The following is a 14,263-nucleotide window of genomic DNA, read 5'->3' on the forward strand; positions in this document are numbered from 1 at the left end:
TGGCCAACTAATATATATAGAAAAAATTAGCCAGGCATGGTGGCGCATGCCTGTAGTCCCAGCTACTCAGGAGGCTGAGGCAGGAGGATCGCTTGAGCCCAGGAGATTGAGGTTGCTGTGAGCTAGGCTGATGCCATGGCACTCACTCCAGCCTGGGCAACAGAGTGAGACTCTGTCTCAAAAAAAGAAAGAAACAAAACAAAACTGGGAGTCTGGTCCCTTCCCTGGCAGAGGACAACTCTTCCTTTATTTGCCAGTCCCTGGTCTTTTCTCGTTCCTTATCTGTACAGACTCCAGGTGTTCCACATCATGGACATCTGACATTGCTCTATGTGTTGTGAGCTTAGCACTCTACAGACCGGTCATCTCCGGTGAGAATGAAGAGATGAAGGAAAACGTGTTCTGGCAATGTCACCCGGTTCAAAGGATAAGTACTTATTTTTAATTCTCACAACAGAAAAAGCACACAGAGGCAGTCTACAACAATCATGGGCACCTTTCCAACTTCCGTATTGATGACATCAGACAACAGACGTAAAAGAAATAATTAAAAATAAACGAGAAAAAATTTTCTATGATTCACTGTAATAGGAGCATTCTGTCACGAAAGCTTAGAATCATTTATCAGCTGCTACCTAAAATTTCATATTTAGCTTTAATTATGCAAAACAGAAAGTATTTCAACAGCACCAGCTGCTACAGATTGAAACATTTTCATAGTTGAGATTTTTATTTGATTTTTTGTTTTGCTCTGTTTTTGATTATGCAATAAATCCCATTTTTAACAGATTAAATGTCATGAAAACTAAAATGTAATGACATTAGCCGGCTAACTTGTCTGTCCCAACCCCCACAAACACGTGGGAATAAACCACTAATATGGTCACAAATCAATTTCCTCTGGGAAAGAAGATCCAGGCTAGACTCTTTCTCCTCTTTTAGAGCCCCTGTGGGGCAGAGGCAGAGTCCTTACATCACAGTTCCATTACGGTGGCATTTTTCTTTTCATTATTATCAAGGTAACTGTGTCCAACACTGGACCAGAAGGAAGTGGCCTCACATAACCCTTACCTGATTGCCCTTTCCCAAAAAGGAGAGATTAGAGATTGATTGATTGTGTGGGTCAACCTAAAAGAGGAGGCAAGCACTTCCATCATCTGCACATGATCAGCGGGCACTGCAACCTGTTAATTCAGAACATGATAAAGACACGGGCCTGCCCACATGAAGCTTAAATTCTAACGTAAGGAGGAAATCATGACAGCACATGATGAATGAATACGGACAGAAGGTAGGATGGAATCTAAGGAGATGAGGAGATGAGTGGGTTATTAGTTGGATCAGCCAGTTTCCTGTGTTGAAACAAAAAAATGAATTTAGAATGAAATAAAATGAAAATTCTGACCGAACTTTTTCACTGTGTTGCTAACAATATGGAAATTCAGTTGACTTTGTCAATTTAGAAATCAGTTAAGTCAACCAACTTGACCCGTTTAGCTCAAGTGACTGGAGGAACAAAAGTGGCTAAAGAGAGCCGGGTGCAGTGGCTCACGCCTATAATCCTAGCACTCTGGGAGGCCCAGGCGGGAGGATCGCTCAAGGTTAGGAGTTCGAAACCAGCCTGAGCAAGAGTGAGACCCCGTCTCTACTATAAATAGGAAGAGATTAATTGGCCAACTAAAAACATATAGAAAAAATTAGCCGGGCATGGTGACACATGCCTATAGTCCCAGCTACTCTGGAGGCTGAGGCAGAAGGATCGCTTGAGCCCAGGAGTTTGAGGTTGCTGTGAACTAGGCTGACGCCACGGCATTCTAGCCCAGGCAACAACAAAGTGAAACTCTGTCTCAAAAAAAAAAAAAAAAAAAGGCTAAAGAACAATCCAGAAACTGAGTAAGAGACAGTCTGGATCTCTGCACTAACTCTGATCCAATTCACACACTCACTGCGATTGCTGGGCAAGGATCCATGTGGAAATTTAACAGTGGCAAAAAAAAGGCAGCACAGTGACAGCCTCTAAAAACCACAACTTGTCCCTACACTTGAAATCCATCCATAAACCTCCGCAAATCCATCTGCACAACCAGCACTGTGTTTTAAGGCAGCCCACTCTCCCCAAACTTGAATCGGCCCACAGAAGGCAGGCATGCCAACGCCAACAACACTGTGTGACTCTCTAGGCTGCCACAGCGAGGCAGCAACACGTCCGTTCACCTTCGCAGAGCTGTCCAGAACTTGTCCAGTGTTCACGACCTGTCTACGTCCTCTCACTCGACCCAGTTTCAGCAACGCTACAGTCCGTTCAGTACACACCATCAGAGCACGTGCCAGCCTCGGTCATGGGCTCCTCTCTGCTGAGTCCAGAAGCAGGGCTGGCTCGTCACCATCTCCCACTGAAAACATGAACACTGAAATCAAGTTTTTGTCAGGTGCATCCGGGGTGGCAATCCTTTGAACACAGTTTGCTAAAGGAGCAGGTCTTCCATGCTGATAAAAACGGGGCAAAACCACCTCAACATATGCTCTGCCTAGATAATGCAGGAGGACTCTTAAACTTCTCCTGCAAATGAGAGAATTCAGTAGGAGTTAGAGGGGGCTAAAGGAGCTGAATATACCATTGCCTTCTGTAAACCAGGAGTAAAGTCTTAGATAATAAAGGTTTTAAATAATCCAGTTTTTCTCTATAAGACTTTCCAAGACCTGGACTGAAAAGAGAAAAAAAAAAAAAAAAAAGGAATAAAAAAAGAGAGAGAAAAAATAAAGAAATATTTAAAAATTTATATATATATAAAAAATCCAGTTTCTCAGTCACCAAAAGTACCAAGACCTCCTCCTGCAACAAGGGTGATGCCTCAGTTTGAGTTCTTCTCTGCCATCTGGCCCTTGTGTTTGGGAGGCTGAGGCTAGACTCTGGACAATTATACTACTACTATCAGTGTGGTCTGTTCATTCTCATTTTTCACAGCCTGGTGCCATGACAATCAGGAATACTTTTGGATTAGGCAAAAGTTTCTTAGATGATACATGCACATATTTTTCTTCTTTTTTACTGTATTGTCAAATTAAAGGAGCTTCCTTCCAATCTCATGGAGTTTGCGGATTAAATTCTAAAAGAATAAAAATGGAACTGGATCATTCTAAGAACTATGTTGTAGAAAGCAAATGCTCTAAAGAGCACACATTTAGGATAGAACTTGGGCATACTTTTGTTATGGAGTAATGTGGAAATAGAGGAAGGCATGGGCAAAAACATAAGTAAAACAGCAGCAACAAACTTAGTCTCTCCTTTTTTCACCCTTCTAAGTATCACATTTGGCCTAGCAATTAGTTTTATGACCAGCCCTTACTGTTTAACTTTAAATCTTAGCAGATAATAAGAAAGGCTGGTAAAGTGAATAAAATCAGGGAAAATAAAAGGGAAATATGGATTATTACCAGTTTCTGGATTTTCAAACAAGAGTTTTATTCTTATAACTTAAGTTCACTTAGATCTAGGGAACAGCCTTAAGATTAAAGTGAAAGTGGGGAAAATGATCAGTGGCAGGTAGCTGAAGAGGGAAAGCATTTACCTGAGGGTGATCATTTTTATAGGTAGAATTCATGAAAATGCAGCAAGTAGGCTGGTCCAGAGAATACCACGAAGTTGGGGAACTACACTTTTCGTGCTGATTCTACCTTTTTTTTTTTTGAGACAGAGTTTCACTTTGTTGTTGCCTGGGCTAGCATGTTGTGGCATCAGCCTAGCTCACAGCAACCTCAAACTCCTGGGCTCAAGCAATCCTTCTGCCTCAGCCTCCCAAGTAGCTGGGACTGTAGGCATGTGCCACCAAGCCCGGCTAATTTTTTCTATATATTTTTAGCTGGCCAATTAATCTCTTTCTATTTATAGTAGAGACGGGGTCTCGCTCTTGCTCAGGCTGGTTTGGACTCCTGACCTTGAGCGATCCTCCCACCTCGGCCTCCCAGAGTGCTAGGGTTACAGGTGTGAACCACCGCGCCCGGCCTGATTCTACCTTTAATATTCTGAATAATTGGGGCAAAGAAGCTGCTTTATCTTCCTTGGAGATGGAGGAGGAGGGATGGGAGAGGAAAGAGGACGGATGCATATGTCTCAGTTTTAAAATTAGCACCTTACAAGGTTATTTGGTAAAGCGGTGAGAGGTCTGTAAAATGCTTTGAGTGCCCAGGAAACTAATCAGAGGCAAAACAGTAACAACATAAAAACACTGCATCAGAGAATTGAAGCAAAGAGGAATGAGCCATTAGAAATCAGTGACACCAATTGTCCAGGTCACCAACAGCTCCCGGGTGCACCCCCCAACCTCATATTCTGCAGTGAGCCCTTTCACCCAAAATGAGCCGAGAATGGCCTGCTGAGGCAAGAGACCCAGCCTTGGCTCTCATCCACAAATACCGCCACAACCCAACCCCTCCAGAACAGATGTTGAGGGACACTAGAAGTGAAGAACAGAGTATACGTGTTGGTACGCCTTCTATCTTTAGAGAAAGACATTTAAACCAATAGAATAATATATATGTTGAAGTAACGTCTGACGACAAAGATGTATTGACCTATAAAAAGTCATTTAATGTATATTCCAGATGGCCAATACAAGCTGGTTAGGTAATTAGCCCTTGAAGAATTCTTTTACAGTCATATAAAAATGTTTTGCCTTGTTAAAAAAATGTCTAGTCTAACAAAAACATATCCACCAATGGGCTTGCATTTTTTTTTTCCATTTGCAGGTTTGTTAAGATAATTAAAAATATGCATCTCTGAGCATATTCCTGTCCATTAGCTAATCAGTTTTGGCAATACACTGCACAGAGGTATACTGCCATTGGTTTCCGACATTAAGTTAGCTTTAAGCTTATTGGCTATTCCAACAACTGGCGGCAGCTTGGAACCCAGTCCCTGGAAAGCATTTGTGGGATTTACTACCCGTTTCCCTGGCACTTTATCTACAGTGGTAAGAGATCTGGGCATAGACTTGCTAATCCAAGGGTGTCTTAATGCTTGGGCTGGGGTCAGACGGGCAGAGGGGTCCCAGTGAAGACACCTTTTTAAAAACTCTATAAACAAGTAGTCGTCACACCCTTTCAGTGCTGTCGCCCAGTCTTTGCTGCCTGGGGGACCCCGCTTTTTACCCCTGCGTGAACGACCCCCCAAAAGCACAACCCTCCCATCCGCCTGCGTAGTCACAGAGCAATAGCGAGGTAGGCCCTTGGAGTTGATAAAGTACTTGGTGCGTTTGGATTGTTCCAGAAGTTTTGGTGGTGGCATCCCTAAAAGCTCCATCATGCAGGCCAACTGGTCTCCTTCATCCTCTCCAGGGAAGAGAGGCTGTCCTGTTAACAGTTCTGCAAGGATGCAGCCAAAACTCCATATGTCAATAGGTGTGCTGTAGCGGCTCCCTAGGATGATCTCCGGAGCTCTGTAGAATCGAGACTGGATATACGTGTAAAGCTTCTGGTACTCGAAACAACTGGACCCAAAGTCAATGACCTTGGTTGCGCTGCGCCCATGGTGTTTCAGGAGAATGTTTTCTGGCTTTAGGTCGCAGTGAATAATCTTATTTTTGTGGAGAGCATCCAAAGATTGCAAGATGGATTGGGCAAACTTTCGTACTAACTGTACGCTAAAACCTTGAAATTTGTTTTTTTTGATGAGCTCATACAGGTCTATGCTCAGCAGTTCAAAGGCCATGCAAACGTGGTTCCGAAACGTGAAACTTTCCAGCATGTGGATAACGTTCATGCTACCAGTTTTATCCTGTTTTTTAAGATGCTCCAAAATCCGGATCTCCTCAGCTGCTTGACGATGGAAACGCTTCTCATTTCGCACCATTTTTAGGGCCACGTACTGTCGAAGTTTGTGATCATAGACCCGGGCTACCTGCCCGAAACTCCCCTTGCCAATAATTTTCAGCACCTCATATCGATAAGCAAGATGGTCTCGAGGTACGTGAATATAGGACCCATCTGCATCATCATATCCCCCGTTATTGGGTCCACCAATAACTCCATTTCTTTTTTTGGCATTTGGACCCACAAAGTAAATTTCTGGATAACTGACAATTTCCAGCTTCTCATAAGCAGTGAGGTGGTGCTTATATTGCTTCAGTGCTTGTTCTGGAGTCAGAGGCACCACTTTGGGTGCTTTGGATGAACTGCTGGATTTTACTGAATACAAGTTATCTGAACTTTTGACCTGAGAAACAGTAGGGGAGCATTTTTCAGAGTCATTGGTACCATCTGACGTAAGAATATCGAGTCGTTTGCTGCCAAATTCTTGGAACAGCTGTTCCACCTTCATCTCACCTCCATTCAGACAGTGCTGAGTATGATCTCTTATTAACTGCTCAGTGGTAATCTATGAACGAGAAAAATGAATATAATGTTAAAGTCACTAAAAACAATAGAAAGATGAAAGGATCTTCCCTCCTCTGACTAACGGCTGAACATGTCCAGCCATGTTTATTTTAAGGTTGAAATGACCCAAAAGGGGGATAAGAAAAGCAAGAGTCTCTACAGACTTGTTTATATTAATCCTTAGTCTCCCTGAGTATTATGGCCACTCCAATCTCCTACATATGCCTTGTTTTGTTCCAGACAATATGATCTTACCACTCCCTTAACAGGCTAGGTTCCTTCTTACAGGTATGTCCTTGTATGGAGAATCCTTCCCCCCCCCCCTTCCCAATCCACTCAAATCCTATACTCCTTCAAGGCCCAATTTGAGTACTCTCCTCCACTTAGAACTACTCTGAGCCCATGCTAATTAACCTCACATCTTAACTGCAGCTTTAGAGCCTGTATCACACAATTTGGCACTTGATTATATATGCACACTGTCTTATATATTCTTTACTAATTGTTTCACGTATCTTCCCAGATCTTAAGGGCATATAGCAGGATCAAAATAATGTGTATTAAAGTGTTCTGCAAACAATAAGGTACTATGAAATGACAGAAGCAGGATGTGAACCCAGGTCTTCTGACTCCCAGTCCAGAGTCCTTCCCATCAGCAACACTCAGCACCAGGTTCTCCCGGCACCTATACGTTCTCTAGTAGGGCTGAATGCTGACTGTGGCCTGGAATCAACCAAGTCCTCATCATCTACTCCCACGTCCCCATATAAACTATTGCAGCCTTCTAAGTCAGTGCACTGCATCACAAAAGTTCTAAGCCAGAGAGAACTCTTGAGATCATCTGGACCAATTTTGTAAGTATCTGATAAATAACATTGAGAATCCAAGGCCTCGGGGGTACTTCTTATAAAATTCTTCCCCAGTAAGAGCCTCCATAATAAAGAAGCACTACTCCCTTTACTCAATTTTGCTTAGCCTTTTCCTGGACAGAATAGTAACCCACAGAAGAAAGTTCTATTTATTCCTCTGAATTGGAATAAGATTATTTTAATTGAAACACGATTCTTTGAGACGGGTGTGCTGGCTCACGCCTATAATCCTAGCACTTTGGGAGGCTGAGGAGGGAGGATTGCTTGAGGTCAGGAGTTCGAGACCAGCCTGAGCCAAGAGTGAGACCCTGTTGCTACAAAAAAAAAAAATAGAAATATTAGACGGGCGCGATGGTGTGGGCACAGTACCAGCTACTGGGAAAGCTGAAGCAGGAGGATCACTTAAGTCCAGGAGTTAACAGCTTGCAGTGAGCTATGATGATGCCATTGCACTCTACCCAGGGTAACAGAGTGAGACTCTGTTTCAACAAAAATAAAGCCACTCAACACTCCTCTTTACAATGCATATTAAAAAAAAATTAAAATTAAAAAATAAAGTGGACAAATCTTTAAAAATAGAATTTTAATATAACCTAAGCAAACCAAAAATTGTACTTATGTATTACCAAAAATAAATGAACAAAAAATATTAACAAATGAAGACAAACAAAAAAGGGTAAAAAATTTTAAATGTTAGCATACCTCAGACAGGCCCCTAAATCTAGTTATAAAAGTCCTGCTTGAAATGGGCATTTATTGAAACCTTAAAATCTGTACCCCCATAATATGCCGAAATAAAAAAAGAAAAAAAAATGCAAAAAAAAAAGTCCTGCTTGTTGCTTTTATGAAGTCATTTAATCAACTAAAATATTTACAGAGTTCTTACAGTAAGTGAGGTATTATATGATCTTAAACAAAAATGATGCAGCCAGTTCAATTGTAGCCACAGTTAGCCATTTAGTTTTAAAATAAAGAGGCCAGATGTGGACCAGTTACAGCTTCTCTGATACCAAAAAAGGGAACTATAACTGGTGATGAAAATAAATAGACTTGCAGACAGAACCTAAATACTGTGCTAAAATGCAAATACGATGTAATATTTTTCCTATTAGTAACCGAGTCAAATAACTATTCTTGTTTTTAGAGAAGAAGAAACAGAAGTGAGCCACACCCATCCATCTATCCATTCAAAATTCACCTGAACACTTGATACTTGATGTTCACTATTTAGCACCTGTGCTAAAAAGCAAGCATTAAGAAACTACAGTCTATTAGGAAATAAATCTGGCTGAACTAGGAAAAGAATTATAATTGTTTGGTTTTAGTAAGATTTACATAACAAAAATGAACATCTCTACATGCATCTTAGCCAGTTTTCCTTAACACTTTTACTACTTTACAAGGCCTGGGTTGGGGTTCTCGCTATACTACTTAAAAGTTGCAGGTCCCTAGGCAGGTAACTTTAACCTTTCTTAGCCCCAGTTTCTTTATTTGTTGTTGCAGGATGACGTGTGAATCAAATTATGATTAATAATATATGTGAAAGACCCTCACAAACCACAAAACATTTTAAAAGCACTGGTTACAGTTAGGCAAAATTCTCAATATATTAAGGTTTGAATTCCTATATACCCTTCCCTTCTCTCATTCCATGTATCTCCCCTCTGGTGGCTTCCTCCACATCTCCAGTCTGGTCTTCCTCCACCAAGAATCTAGCACTAACTACGCCTTCTACTCAAGGAGGGCCCCACAACAGGCCTTTTCTTAGGACACTTGGAAACACCTCACCCACTTTCTCCCCCACGTAAAACCTGCTTTCCACTTGCTATACAATTTAACGTGTTACCTCTCCAGGGATATTTGAACTTTACCAGAAGAACAATGCCTTAACCCAAAGGAATGCCTCTCTAGGAACTGCAGTCATCAATGACCAGCTGGTAGGAAAGGGATTTGGGGTCCAGGGTCCATCCCTGGGAATCTCACCTACTCTGCCTACACGTAAGGCTGCGCTGGCTCTGGAGGTCTTCGTTTCTGTTTGTGATAAAGAGAGGGTCTCAGGTACAGAACATTAATAAGAACAGAAATAACAGAAATTTAATTTCCACATAACTATTACAATAAGATTAAGGATACCACTTGGATTTCCTGACTCATGGTTTTTCCTGAAGTAAGCCTAAGTCTCTCTCCCTGCAAATTGGTCTTACTTTGCTTTCAGGAACTACAAAGAAGTACTCAAAATTCAAAGAGTCTTCTGTTCTTTTTGCAGAAGAATGGGCTAAAAATTTTTTTTAAAAAAAGGTCTTCTAGATACCTAAAAGGGACTGTCCTTCCCCTGCCCCCACCATCTTTCTGTAGGTTTTTCACCCCCACTACACCATCTTTACCTCCCCCAACATGTGTCAGGTTCCCTTGCTATCCCATTCAAATCCTCAACACAGACTGCGCTTTATGTCTTTCCTGAAGTGTGGCTTCTAGACTAGAATACACTATTTCAGGTATAGTCCACTATGGAGATTATCTCCAGCAAATCTGGAGAATTCCAGGAAGAAGTTTTTCCACACAGGGAGGGGTTCTCTCCTTAGCTTTCTTTCCTTTCCTGTAAATAACTCAAATACTGGCCTGAATCAATTACACATCAAGTCTGCTGTGCTATAAATAAAACCTTCCTTCTATTGTTCTAGAAGAATCTACAATGTTCACACATGTTGAAGTATAATAGTTATAACCACACTATACATTTCTGTCTAGGATAATAATCACAATAACCAAGCAATGTGTAAGATTGGCTCTACCAAATATTTTGCTAACCATGTAATTATATCTAGAGAGACAGTGTCAGACTTATCACATTTTATCTCACAGGAATGCTTCACATGTACTGCTAACTTAAAGGGTCCATGGTGTTTCAAACAGAATCTTCTACTGTATTAATCAAGTCTTAAAGATCTCGTTGACAAATCAGAAGGAATACCCTTCTCACCCAGAAACACCCTTTTTCTAGCTCCCAACCCTAAATCCCTGCAACATAAAACTTAGCCCAATAAAAGCCTATGGGCAGATGATCTATATTTACAATGAGAACATAAGAGTATTATGAATAAACAATGACGCTAAAAGACTTTGTGAAAAGGGCAACAGGGTCTTGGAGGGAGTCACTGCATAATGAACTATAGTGGCACCAAGAGGGCAAAAATATTTTTTTTTTAGCAAAGTTTGCAAAGATACCATTAAGTTAGAATCTAAAAACTTGTGCTTCCCAAAAACTGTTACTCTGAACACCATGCAGTCACAAATTCATTTTAATCCTGAAACTTATAATTTAAGTGACCTTCTAGAGGTCACTGGCCAACTCCAAATCAAACTTAAAATGAACCTTAAGCCAGATGTTAACATACAAGCCCAATTGCAAAAAGTATCTTATAGGGATGTGGTGACTGACGGCAAGGAGTCAAGAAATGGTGGTCAAAACAGGGGTATATGGCTCTGGGGTTCTCAGCGGTTTTTACTTGCAAAGAATGGAAACAAACCCCAATGCCCTCCAGAAAGGAGATTAAAGGTGACCAGCCTTCCAAATATTTTTAGCCCAAGCTTTGTATATTATTAGCCTTGAAAGTGGTGGAGACATTGATTATAAGCAAAAACTGATGAGAACTTGTAAAGGACTATGAAAAATACAAGTAATATTTTTCCATATAGGAACAACTGGGGTCTTAAACACAAAAGTGTGAAGAGAAATATTACAAATTAGCCAATTCAATTATTCAATTTGTACATTAGATGACAAATGCAGCAAATTTTAAAGTCATAGGATAGCTTCTCTTTGTCATGGAACTTGTCCAAACCCCTGCTCTGCCTACTACTCTATGTATGCTGAGGGAATGAGAATTAATTTCATTATTATCTTAAGTAAAATGGTGTCAAAAGCTAAGTGTCTGCAGTTCCCGAAATGATTAAATGCATCAAAAACCAAACTGTACTGTTCAAGTTTTATTTATGACCTATAAAATGTTACTCTTTAGCATACTGATAAGATAAACTGCATTTCTATCTTGAAGGGAAAAAAACCCTGCAGATTTATGAATTCCAGGATGCTTTCTGTTCCTTGTTTTTATTATAAGGAGCCTTTGTAATACCCTATATATATCATCCTCTATGAAATATGCATTATCTTCATAAAAGTAGCATATTATTTTTTCCTAGTGCTAATATATATATACATATATATCCCAGTGGAAAATAAAAAAAACACAGTGAGCTCCAAATCAAAATCATTCTGAAAAGCTAAATTTGGACCACAGAAATTGTTATTCCAAAGTCAGGAGAAATCAAAAGGAAACAAAAGAGTCTGGATTGTCAGTGATCTGTAACTGGACCTGCACTACCTCTTTTCCAAGATAATTAGAGTGCAAAGAATTACTTCCTTTACTTACATTTAGTCTTCTGGGTAGAGGTGGTTCAGAAGGATTGCAGAGTACATTTGAACAGGGTGGGCATTTGGTTTCATCTATCATCATGAAGGTATCATAGACACCATCCCCCAATCTAGTTGAAAGGATTATAGATAAAATCTGTCAGTAGCTGAAGAACATAAATTTGTATTTCCAAAACAGCTTGTGTCTTAAGTGCTTCACAAAGGCTACAAGAAACAATAACAGAAATAAATGTTTACACTGCATTTTAGTACTGAATAAAAACAACTGGGGTATTTGTCAGAATAGAGGAAATACAACTTCTCTTTTTCTTTTCTTAAAGAAAGGATAGCATTTCTAGGTTTGTATTTTAAAATAGTTAAAATAATTGAATGTTAAATTCTGAATGTTGTTAAAAAAAATAGGATCAAATGGATCTCATTTAACTTACTACTTGAAAATGAGGGCTAGTTTGAATGTGAAGCCTAAAAACCAGAATAGAAAAAAATTACAGAGGTTAATTGTTTTTCAAAGTCAGAGAACTGGATTTTAATCTCAGCTCTAACACTGGCTGTGCTACCTTCCCCTCTGAACCTGTTTTCCACATGTTAATGGAAAGAATGGTTCCAGTCTACACACTTCTGGGTCTTAGAGGCAAGAAATTAAAAGCCTTTTTAGGGCTGTCTTCTATTTATTTATTTACATACGTATCTACTTACATCTACCTAATTTGTAGAAAAACACAATGACTACTACAGCAAACACTAAAAGGATGTTCTAAATTACAAAATGTACTGAATTTATTTCTTTTCTGACTTCATTTTCCCTCGGATAGCAGAGGCAAAATGCTAAATGATTAAGGATCATTTCTCTGTTATTTAACACTACACTATGGCTACACCACTGTAAGAGAACACAAAAGACAGAGGGGATTTATTTAATCCACAAGATGGCCCTGAAAAATATATTTCATCTGCTACCAAGAACATGGGTTTCCCAGTCACACACAGCAGCATTTCATTGTATCATTTTACATGATACACAATGAATACAACAGTGACCATGTTACAGGGCAAGAATTTTTTTTTAATGTCTTTTAAAATATCCCGGAATATTTTAGTCGCCTTTAAAAACTGTTGTGTTAAATTATTTCTAGAGTTTTCTTGATTGATGTGTTACAGGAATACAAAAGATTAAAAAAAAACAAGAAAAAAAAAAAACCTACCAAGAATATTTTTGGAATGTTCTCTTTTTAAAAACATGCTCACATTCTCATCTTTAACTAGGAACTGCTTCGCAGACAGAAACCAAATATTCCAGGCATAACTGACCCTTTGCCATAAGCTTGATAAAACAAACCGGGACAAGTGTCCACATTTACAAAGAAAAAAAAGACACCAGACCTGCAAGATTGCCTACTAACAGCCAAAGGAAATCAACAACAGGAAGTCTCCGCGCAAATTAAAGCGGGGTGTGGGGCAGGGGAGCTTCTCTCCATGTGGATGTAAAACACGATATGCAAGGTGGGGAATCTCTTAAAATAGGATCCGGAGAGAAAGCCCCGCCCGGCCCAGCCCCAAGCCTACGCATCCAAAGCCAGACCGCACTCCTCTCAGCAAAGCCCCAAAAGTTCAGCCCTCGGTTACGTGCTCCTGAGCAACAGGGCTTCTTCCAAAGCCACTGCTCCCTGGCTCCCCCAGTCTGCTAAAACCCCACACGACGTCTCGGGCTTCCAGAGTCCCTGACCCTATACCTCCCCCACCCGCGACCTAAGGCGTGAGAGGGAACCCAGGGGTGGAAATGCTTGCCCCGACTCTGCTCCCGCGTCCACAGCGGGCTGCGGAGGGGGAGGGGCGGGCCGGCCCCCGAGAGAGGACCGCACCCCTTCCCCGTCCCTCCTGCTGGGGGCTTGCTCGACCTCCAGCCCGGGCCTCCCCCGCCCCCCGGCCTCGCCTGCCCGCGCCCGCCGCTCCCTTGGGCGCCCCCCAGCCCGTTACCCCGCGGCGCCGTTACCTCCGCTGCTGGGGCGGGAGCCCGGCGCCGGGCGGCCCCGCATCCTTCCGCCCGGGCCCGCGAGCCGTGCCGCCCATCCGCGAGCTCGGGACCCCCGCGGGGGGAGGGGCGGCGGTTGGAGGGGCGGGCGGGCGGGCCGCGTCCCCCTGCGCCGGGACTGCAGCCTCCCGGGCGCGACGCTCCCCCGGGGGACTCCGAGCCAGACGCTGCAGCTCCGCGCGCCTCCGCCGCCGACTGGCCCGGGCCGGGAAGGGGGAAGACGCAGCAGCACGGGCGGGAGGGGGGTGGGAGCTGTCCCGTCGCCTGGCAACGGCGGCACGCCCCGGGAGACGCCTCTGCGCAACTGCGCGCCGACGCACGGGGGCGGGGCCAGAGGCCGGGCCGCGCCGCGCGGCGCCCCTGGGACCCCTGGCGCTGGCGCGGGAGGTCGGCGGCCTGGAAAGGCGCGTCCGCGGGCGGCGAGTCGGGCGCCGGGGCGCGCGGCCGGGACAGAGGAGAAGGGTCCCGGCGGAGGGTGGGGGAAGGTAGCTATTAGCCTGCAGTTTCTGTCCCTGGAGTGCGGCCCGCCCCGCACCGTCCGCACGGTCCACGCGGTCCCGT

General features: G+C 42.6%; 1 protein-coding gene across 3 annotated transcripts; it reads right to left on the reverse strand.

Moving 5' to 3' along the window:
• Nucleotides 1–419: 419 nt before the first annotated feature.
• On the reverse strand, nucleotides 420–13,901 carry DYRK3 (dual specificity tyrosine phosphorylation regulated kinase 3). Of its 3 annotated transcripts, none has more exons than XM_012760447.3 (3): nucleotides 13,664–13,901; nucleotides 11,672–11,783; nucleotides 420–6,373 (listed from the first exon to the last, which is right to left on the reverse strand). In XM_012760447.3, exons 1-3 carry the CDS (start codon nucleotides 13,738–13,740, stop codon nucleotides 4,796–4,798), a joined length of 1,767 nt encoding a protein of 588 aa, XP_012615901.1. In that variant the 5' UTR covers nucleotides 13,741–13,901; the 3' UTR covers nucleotides 420–4,795. The 3 variants fall into 3 exon arrangements, with proteins under 3 accessions (XP_012615901.1, XP_075853016.1, XP_012615928.1); XM_075996901.1 differs by having other exon boundaries at nucleotides 13,648–13,667; XM_012760474.2 differs by lacking the exon at nucleotides 13,664–13,901 and adding an exon at nucleotides 9,225–9,272 and having other exon boundaries at nucleotides 11,672–11,745.
• Between the last annotated feature and the right edge of the window lie 362 nt (nucleotides 13,902–14,263).

The sequence above is a fragment of the Microcebus murinus genome, chromosome 23 (assembly GCF_040939455.1).
Source record: "Microcebus murinus isolate Inina chromosome 23, M.murinus_Inina_mat1.0, whole genome shotgun sequence".
NCBI classification, from domain to species: domain Eukaryota; kingdom Metazoa; phylum Chordata; class Mammalia; order Primates; family Cheirogaleidae; genus Microcebus; species Microcebus murinus.